This window comes from Mus caroli, unplaced genomic scaffold (genome assembly GCF_978045245.1).
Source record: "Mus caroli unplaced genomic scaffold, Mus_caroli_1 scaffold_1, whole genome shotgun sequence".
NCBI classification, from domain to species: domain Eukaryota; kingdom Metazoa; phylum Chordata; class Mammalia; order Rodentia; family Muridae; genus Mus; species Mus caroli.
The window spans coordinates 168,011,326-168,021,080 of record NW_028227256.1 but is presented as its reverse complement, the minus strand read 5'-3'; the positions used below and the strand labels follow the sequence as shown (position 1 = coordinate 168,021,080).

General features: G+C 43.1%; 1 protein-coding gene across 1 annotated transcript; it reads right to left on the bottom strand.

Moving 5' to 3' along the window:
- Positions 1–752: 752 nt before the first annotated feature.
- Positions 753–8,313, bottom strand: LOC110300975 (SH2 domain-containing protein 1B). Its single transcript, XM_021171185.2, has 4 exons — positions 8,082–8,313; positions 5,933–5,996; positions 2,372–2,534; positions 753–1,032 (listed from the first exon to the last, which is right to left on the bottom strand). The coding sequence occupies exons 1-4, from the start codon at positions 8,213–8,215 to the stop codon at positions 995–997; spliced, it is 399 nt and encodes a 132-aa protein (XP_021026844.1). The 5' UTR covers positions 8,216–8,313; the 3' UTR covers positions 753–994.
- Between the last annotated feature and the right edge of the window lie 1,442 nt (positions 8,314–9,755).

Below are 9,755 nucleotides of genomic sequence, written 5' to 3'. Positions count from 1 at the left end.
CGAGGCCACATTGAAGGGAAAGGGAGAATAGGTAGAGTCGGAATAATCTCTTGTGTATTCTGTGGAAGTATCACCTGTCAATAAATACCTGATGGCAAATAAGTTAAGGCAGGATTTGAAGGAAGGAAATCTGTCAGAGAAAGAAGAGAGGAACTCTGGGAAATAATTAGGCAAGGAAAGATTTGCTACGACCAAGTCTGGGTGGAAGTCAAAGGTATGACACTGAGGAGAGGTAAGCAGGCATGCAACAGTACAGAATGGTATAAATGGGTTCAGTAAGTTACAATCTATGTAAGAATTCTAGCTCAAAGTTTAGGCATAAATTCATAAGTAACAAGTCAAGGAGTATTTATTATTCAGGAACTAGAGCTCAGGTGAAAAAAACCTACAGTTTCAAGTTGGGTCACAGCCCCCATCAGACCACGACCTCACAGGTGGGAAGGACATGTTTGCTCCTTCAGTATCCTTAGATCCTGATCTTGCTGCTCAAACCCCTGCTCCACCTGGCTCAATAGAGAGTCCAGGTAATGTGTATCAACCAATTGTTTAATAGATGAAGAAGCTGAGAATGAGGGGGTGATTTCTCCAAAGTCATAGAATCACAGGATGGGAACTCTGAAGTCACTATTGAGTATTCTTTCTGCTTTATGAAGTACTCTTTCCACTTCACTTCCCATTGTTCTGTTGGAAGTTGTCAACCATGAAGGAAGGAGGGGAGCTGCCTCTAACCAGACAGGAGATTGGGTTATGGCTGTCCAATTTCAAGATAGGGGAGTAAGAAGTAAGAAGTGGCTTTGGAGCCTCTTGAGGAATGTGCCAGGAGGCAGGCGTCTGAGAAATGACTCCTCCAAGGCTGCAGAACAGATCTTGCTATCCGAATCAGAGGGTCTCAGTGGCTCAGTAGAAATTGGCATTTTAGATTCACACTTGCAGGTGTGGCAGCTGAGAGCAGAGCCATCTCTTCTCTAGCTTGCTTTGTCCAATGTCCTTGTCTTCAAGGCAAGACGTCCACATACTCCTCATCAGCATTCTCTGGGGAAAGCAAAGGACAGGCATGACATTTCAGACCACGAAGTCCCATCAGGAGCCCCACTGGAGGGAAAGAAGACCAGGCACAAAGTAGTGTCCATGCCACATCACGGAGACATCTCCAAGGCTGCAGTGCCACTAGGAGGTTTCTTGGCTGAAGAGGGGTTCCGTGACAAGTGGGGCTCCCTTAATGCTTTTGTGTGTAAGTGTGTAGGCATGTGTGTGCAGGTGCATGTGCGCATGGGTGCCTGTGTGTGTGGAGGCCAGAGGTTAACCTCATTTGTTGTTCTTCAGGTTTCATCTACCCTATTTTTTGAAAAAGGGTCTTCCTATCACCTTGAGCTCACCAGGTTTCATGGTCAAGGAACTCCCAACATCTACCTGTTGTTGCCTCTGCAACACTGGGATTATAAAGATATGCCACCATGTCCAGATTTTGAAAACCATCACTTCTGAGGTCAAAGTCAGGTCCTCACACTTGCAGGCAAGCATTATACAAACTGGACTATTCCTCAAGCCCTTTTAATGTTTCCTAATTCTATAAATCTTGTTGGAAAAAGGCAGTGGGGCTATATCTGTGGCTGGGCCTACAGAAAATGATCAGATCGTAATGGCCACACAACCCCCTGAATCAACAGAAAGAAGAGTAGGGGTCAGGCTTTATTTTCATCATTAAAATTCCACATTAATCTTTTTATGGACATGAGACACTTACCCTGGCAGCCTAAGGAGTGGCTTTGCTCAGACAGAAGACAGTGGATGTGGATGCTTTCAGGCTCCCTGAGAACTCAGGGCCCTCATCTTTCTCCCTGGTTTGCAGATCTGCTGTCAGCACATATGCTGCCGACAGGCAACTGTAATTCCTCTCATGCAGAATGAAACCATACACAGAGAAATGGTTCTTGGCATCTACGTTTAACTCAACAGTTACCTCAATGGGCAGATGCTAGATTCTTTCAAAATGCAGTGCAATGGGTAGATGATGAAGCTGAGGGTAAGCTTGTAATATGAACTGAGAGTTCTATGAATATAGACTATCCCCCATAATTCTCAAGAGCTTCATACCTTTAGGGATAGATGTGAAATAATTTGTCCCTGATCACTTTATAAATGAGTGCTTAGCAAAAATGGAGGGAAATGTAACAGGAATAAGCCTTGGTAGGGGATTTGACAAGATTTTCCCAGTGAAAAACCTGTCCACATGTGAGTGTATTCCCAAACTTGAATGGACTACACATGATCACAGAATGATTTCAAAGTCAGCCTTTTTCCCAGGACCTTCCCCTTCTAATTTCTGAATATAGGATTACAGGCTCTTCTAACCCTGTGTCAGGGCTCTTACCATAAACATTCAGCTGTAACTCCATTCTTCTCCCTCTTTGGCATAGGTTGTTTCTCATTATTGGGTTTGAAAGGTGAACCACCAATCCTTGATCTGGTTTTCCATATTTGGAGACTAATTCCTGTAGGTTTGGAAAGATCGTTCTTGGACTATGAGCATCAGTCTGCAAAGACATAAGAAGGTCACTCTTACTGAACCACCAAGCAAAGAGTGAACAGGGCTTGACCTAGGCCCCCTGCAAATATGTAGCAGAAGTGCAGCTTGATCTTCATGCAGGTCCCCCAACAACTGAAGCAGAGGCTATCCCTGAATCTGTTGCTTGTCTGCGGATCCACTTCCCCTATCTGGGTCCCCTTCTCTGGTCTCACTGGGAGAGGCTGCACCTTCTTCTGCAGTGACTTGAGGTGCAGAGGTGGAGGTAGGGCAGGACCCCTCAGTGGAGAAGGGGAGGGGAGTATTGGGAAAGTTCTGTGTGAAGGGGTACTGGAAGGAGGGGGGACTGATATTGGGATGCAAAGTGAATAAATTAATTTTTTAAAAAAGAAGAAGGCCACTTTTCATAGTGCAACCCTGGGTAAAAATGTAACACTTCTTGCAACACTGGGATTTAAGGCTTGCTTCTGAGAATCCACAAGCAGAAAGTAAAATGCCAGCAACTGGGGCAGAGTGCTCTCACTGACTGCAGTTAATTGAGGTTCCTCATTTCGAAGAGGAACCTCTCATCCTTGCTACTCTGTATATAGGGGACTTCTATTTAAGAGGTCCTCTGTATTGAGCAAACCCCATCATTGGTAATTTGTCTGGTGTGGTTCTTATCCACTGTAAAAGGTCCCGAAGACTTATATCGGTCTCTGCCATGTTGCTAACCTTTGCTGAGTTAGGGGACTCCTGATAGAAAATGCAAATTATGAAACTGACCTATAAGATAAGATGCATGTGGACTCTCCATAGAGTACAGTTAAGAGAACCAAGTCCCAGTTTATTTATATTGAGAATATGATGTCAACCATGACTGGGTGTAACCACAGACTATTTTTCTTGTTAACAGCTAGAAGTAAAATAGAAGTAAAATCCTCTTTTTCTGTTAGGATCCTACAGAAGGAATTTAGAAACATAAAGGATTCCTTCGCCTGCTTTCTTGTGACTTGTTTGTTTGTTTCTTTTATTATTGCTATGTTGGTTCTAGAGCATTGGCCAACAGAGATGCTTGGATGGTTGGAAGGAGCTTTTTGGAAGTGCATCCTCAAGTTCTAGAGCAGAGATGCAAGTGCTTCAGTGAGTCTTCCTTTAGTGGGGCCACTTTGGCTCTAGCCACCATCTGCTGCAGTCCCGTGACTGCAAAGCTGCACCTAGTCACATGCCCCTCTGTAGCTATGTGCTATGGAGACAGCTCTCCATTTTGTTCATAATAGGGACAAAGCAGATTCTGAGGGAATAGCCAGAAATCCCCAGTGTATACAAGAAAAAGGAAAAATATGTTTCAAAATAGTCTGTTTATAGAAGGCATTTTATCTTGAGGTAATTTCAGAGGCATATAAATTGGAAAAATAGTAAAACTAAAATTTCCATATATATGTGTGTGTGTATATATATATATATATATATATATATGAAATATATTTTCAAATATATATGTGTGTGTATATATATATATGTGAAATATATTTTCAAATATATGTGTGTGTGTGTGTGTATATATATATATATATATATATATATATATATATATATATATATTCTGTTTTGAGACAAGATTTCATGTAGCCCAAGCAGGCTTCAAATGCCTTACCTAGCTAAGGATAACTTTGAACCTCTGGTCTTCCTGCTTCTACCTCTTAAGTGCTAGAATCACAGGCATGAGCCACCACAACCACTGTACAGGTGTATATTCAATTTAAAAAATTGTGTTCAGGGCTGACCCTTTGGTATTCAATAACCAGCTTAGTGTGCTTTTTCCTAGGCAAGACCATTCCTCCGACTCCCAGCATCCTTTAGTTGCCTGTAATTCTTTATGTGCGCCCAAGGCCTCTTCAGCTTCCCCTCACCCATGTTGGCATGCCTGTTGGGGTCGTCTTTGTTCAAGTCATGTTCAGGTAGCCATGTTAGTGAAACTTCATGGCTACATGTGACATTACACAGACTAAGTAGGTTATATTTATGTATTTAGGTAGGTGTGTGCATGTGTGTGTGTGTATGTGTGTGTATGTATGTGTGTGTGTAGGTAAACAATAATAATATAAAAAGCAGCCATGAGGCTGGGCAGTGGCGCACACCTTTAATCCCAGCACTTGGAAGGCAGAGGCAGGCAAAAACTCTGAGAGTTTGAGGCTAGCCTGGTCTACAGAGTGACTTCCATTGCAGTAAAGGTTACACAGAGAAACCCTGTCTCAGAAACAAAAACAACAAAACACACTAAAAACAAAAAACAGAAAGGAAGTGTGAATCTTCCCACAGCATATTAAGCAAAAGAAGCCATGAATTAAAGGAGAGAAGAGGGATGAGTTTATAAGTGTGTCTAAAGGGAAGAAAGATAGAGGCAACACTACAACTTATTATATCCTATTGCATAATTATGTATTATAACCTCAAAAATATTCAAGAATATTTGAGGAGTCAAATTGAAGGTGTGGTATTTCTTTAACTAATTATAAGTACTTCAGTAGTCCGAAAGGCAAAGACTTTGTACCACCATATTTCAATGTTTCAAATGAGACTATTAAGTTTTGTAAAGTACTAATTACTAATCTTGTTTGAATTTTAAAATTAATTTAAGTTTTAGCAATGCTTAAGGATGTTCTGCTCAGCAAAAGAAAAAAATAGATGCTTAAGTATCTCAGGGATTGTTGTATGTTCTAATCGTGTTCTGATATCCACAGTAAACAAAAGCATGTTGAAGATCTTTTTCAGGACGTATTTTCAGATCTTATGTTGGTAATTAAGAATTCTATTACATTTGTTATACTTCCTTCTTAAGGCAGATAACTAAATTCAAATGAAGCAAAGACATCTCCCTGTTGAGTTCACAGTAAATCAGAAAAACTAAAGGAGCCCCTACAACGTGCAGCTGTTTAATGTCTCCTTTTCTGTTTTCAGACAGCTTTGGATATGCTTGACTCTTTAACATTTGAGGCTCTTCCCACTTGTCCTTATACTTTCATCCTGGGATATGGCTTAGTTTTCTAATTCAAAAACAGTTTTTGTGGGGTGCCTGGTTCTCCCCCCACCCCAATCCCCAGACAGGGTTTCTCTGTGTAGCCCTGGTTGTCCTGGGACTCAGGCTAGCCTCCAACTCAGAGAACTCTTCCTGCCTCCCAATGGCTGGGATTAAAGTCATGTGCCACACCACCTCACTGTACAACAGTTTTAAATGGAGTTCAGGCCCATGTGTTTTGCCTTACATGTGTGGGCTTGGCTGTCTCTTCGCTTTGGAGGAAAAAGCCAGGGTTATTGAAACGTGAAACATAACTCCAGGACTGTTTCTCTCAGCAGAGACAAAGCCCACTGCTTATCTGACTTGGAATGGCACTCTTGCCTTGATGGTCGTTTTGTATGTAGTCTTACCTCTATCCTGTAATATCCATATTTCTCTCTGAAGATTCGGTAGCTGTAGACAAGCTTTTTAAACCTGTGGGGAAACGGCTCTGTGAATCATAATATTCTTATCTACAAATCCCCATGATGGCTGTCTTCATACTAGAGACACAACGTGGCTTTCAGTTAAATCCCAAGGAGAAACTGGACATTCCTAGATCCTCTTCTCTGAATTAGAAAGACAGAAGGGTTTGGTTTTGAAACACAGAACCTCTTAGAGATGGTGGAGTGTGAACTCTAGCAAAGGAGAAGAGGGGAAAGAATTAAGATCCTTGTTACAACCTGATTTTTGTCAGGAAGTACAACCTCTAAGAGTCTTTCCCTCACCCACTTCTCAAGGCAATATCAAGTGTGGCTCAGGGGTTGTTCTTCTCAATTAGACTAATTCTAATCTGGATTGAGTCGCATCTTTCCCAGGTGTCTCAAACTTCTTCTTTCCCCTGATATAGCTGTCTCTTGTGAGGCTATGCTGGGGCCTAGCAAACACAGAAGTGGATGCTCACAGTCATCTATTGAATGGATCACAGGGCCCCCAATGGAGGATCTAGAGAAAGTACCCAAGGAGCTGAAGGGGTCTGTAACCATATAGGTGGAACAACAATATGAACTAACCAGTACCCCCCAGAGCTCGTGTCTCTAGCTGTATATGTAGCAGAAGATGGCCTAGTCGGCCATCATTGGGAAGAGAGGCCCCTTGTTCTTGCAAACTTTATATGCCCCAGTACAGGGGAATGCCAAGACCAAGAAGTGGGAGTGGGTGAGTAGGGGAGCAGGGTGGGGGGAGGGTATAGGGCACTTCAGGATAGCATTTGAAATGTAAATGAAGAAAATATCTAATAAAAAATTGAAAAATAGCTTCTTTCAGTGTTTACTACTGTAGGAGAAAGTCATTTCACTGTGACACCCTAGAGGAAAAAACAGGGCTATTTCAGAGTCATGTGTTCATCATTACCAAGACAGTATGAAATGCTCTGAATGGTTATAGTCAGAAGCAAAATTCTCCTAGTGACCTTTTCCTGCTCACTTCATATAGTAACTGTTGGGATTCAGACTCAGGAAAATCCAGCTGAGGTGTATATTTAACATATCAAGCAGACCTGGCCTCCAGGTTCTCCCAGCATCCCCCAGTCCCTTTCTAAGAACTTTCCAGCCAAGGGGCTGGGCTTCCCCTCCCCCAGAAGAAGCTCCTTCCCATGTAATGAAGACATTTTGTTCTCCCTCCCTCTCTTCCTCCCTTTCTCCCTCCTTCTCCCTTCTCTATCCTCCCCCTCTTTCTCTCTCCTCCCCCTCCCTCTCTCCTCACCCCTCTTTCTCTCTTTCTCTCTGTCTATCTCTGCACATACATGCTCATTCTCTCTCTCTTTCTCTCTTTTTCTCTTTCTTTTACTTCCCCCTCTCTTCTCTCTCTTTCTTCATGGAAACTTCCCTGACCCTAGTTCCTTGGGACCAGTGGTTTCCCATACTTTCCATACTGAATTCATACTGTAATCAGAGTTAAGGTCAATCTTTCCTCCCAACACTGAAGTCACCATTGCATCAATCTCTACACCTGTGAAGAGGACCCTGAATAAATCTTCCTCCGTGTCTGTAACAGGCATGATAATGGGTTCAGTGTTGCCCTATTTCTTCATCTATAAAATGACAATGGATCCTGCTTGTCTCACGAGAGCACAAAAAGGATAAAAAGAAATGAGGAAATGCAGTTTGGTAAATCCCTTTACCAACCTGAAAGCATATGAAATCTTAGCATTCTAAATACTGCAAGTGAATGCAGCCAACCAACATTTCTTGCAATAGTAAAGCCCCCCCTCCTCCCCCACCCCGGGCCTTCTCCACATCACATAAAGAGGCACGCAGAGAAGATGCTGTTCTGACCGTTCTTTCTCTCCATCACCTTCTCTCCTTCCTTAATTGTCTACCCTCTTCTGTTGTCTCCGACTCTGCTCATGTGGCATGCACAACTGAGAGAGGAAGGCCGGCAGAAGAGCTGGGCAGGGACATCCTTCTGTCCTCTCCTGGCAGTGCCTGGCCCATTACTATTCCAAAGTAGAATGAGATACAACTTCCTGAGCATATGGTTGCCATCAGGGTTCACCTGCATGAAGATGAGGATACTCACGAGACACAGAGGCACAAGGCTCCTGGCACAGACTCGCTGTCTCTTATCAGAAAGTTGCCATCCACCCCTCCCTTGAGGAGCAGAGCTTCACACTCTCGCTTGGTCAGGCAGCCATGGTAATAAGGCAGATCCATGGAGGGTTGTTATGCTTAAACTGTCCTGTCACCCTGAGATCCAGTCCCAGGCCAAGGAGGCGCTGTGAAGAGGGAAGTGAAGAGGAGTAGAAGGTCTGTTCCTCCACTGTGGTCTAAACAAATGAGGTTGCTCTGTAGGGTTCAGACAGTTTTATAAGACACAGGAAATGAGAAGGGAGGGAGATGGAGTGACCACGATACTTCAGCCTAGGGGTGGGTGGCTCAAATATGACTCACACAAGTGGGTGAGTATACCTTCTACTTGAGTCAGTGCTGTTTGTGGCTGCAGCAGCAGCAGCACTAAAATCAAGCTCCCTAGGGACAGGTTACAGCATATCTCGTACAGATTTTCACCCCTTCTGGCTACTGGTGTGCTTCCTAGGGGTCAAACCACTAACCCTGCTGCACTAGGTATCCATTTCTGTTTGGGCTTTTTCTGATCATGCTCTGCATTAATGGCTATTTATTCAAAAGTAAGCTTCCCTAACGAAGGTTGAGAAATGCCCTGCTCTGTGGATAGAATTGTAATAAGTCATTAGGAGTTGGTTTAATACCATGTCCATTTAACAAAGTAATAGTAGCAGGTTCTCCCCTAAGTACAAGGATCTCTCTAGCCATGGGTTCTTGGCTCCAATAATGCTGTCAAAATTGAATCTCTGTTTTGGGTGCATCCATCATAGAAGACTACTTGGATAAGTGTTTAAGCTAATAGAAAGTATTGCCATCCACTGGTGGCGCACGCCTTTATTCACAGCACTCGGGAGGCAGAGGCAGACAGATTTCTGAGTTCCAGGCCACCCTGGTCTACAGAGTGAGTTCCAGGACAGCCAGGGCTACACAGAGAAACCCTGTCTCAAAAAAACCAAAAACGAAAAAGAAAGAGAGAAAGAAAGAAAGAAGGAAGGAAGGAAGGAAGGAAGGAAGGAAGGAAGGAAGGAAGAAAGGAAGGAAGGAAGGAGAGAAGGAAGGAGAGAAGGAAAGAAAGAGTTTGTTAGCTAGCCAGAAAATACACTAGGTGTTTGGGATCCCAGTGTATCCCTGAGCGTTTGGGGTGTGTGTGTGACTTTTTAAAAACAAAACCCCAACAGCCATTCATGATAAGTGAGATGGCTCAGTGGGTAAGAGCACCCGACTGCTCTTCTGAAGGTCCAGAGTTCAAATCCCAGCAACCACATGGTGGCTCACAACCATCCGTAAAGAGATCTGGCGCCCTCTTCTGGAGTGTCTGAAGACAGCTACAGTGTACTTACATGTAATAAATAAATAAATCTTAAAAAAAAAAAAAAAAAAAGTCTTGGAAAGATCAGGAATTCAAGGCCTATACCTAAACATGATAAAAGCAATCTACAGCAAACCAGTAGCGAACACCAAAGTAAATGGTGAGAAGCTGGAAGAAATCCCACTAAAATCAGGGACTAGACAAGGCTGCCCACTTTCTCCCTACCTATTCAACATAGTACTTGAAGTCCTAGCCAGAGCAATTCAACAACAAAAGGAGATCAAGGGGATACAAATTGGAAATGAAGACGTCAAAATATCA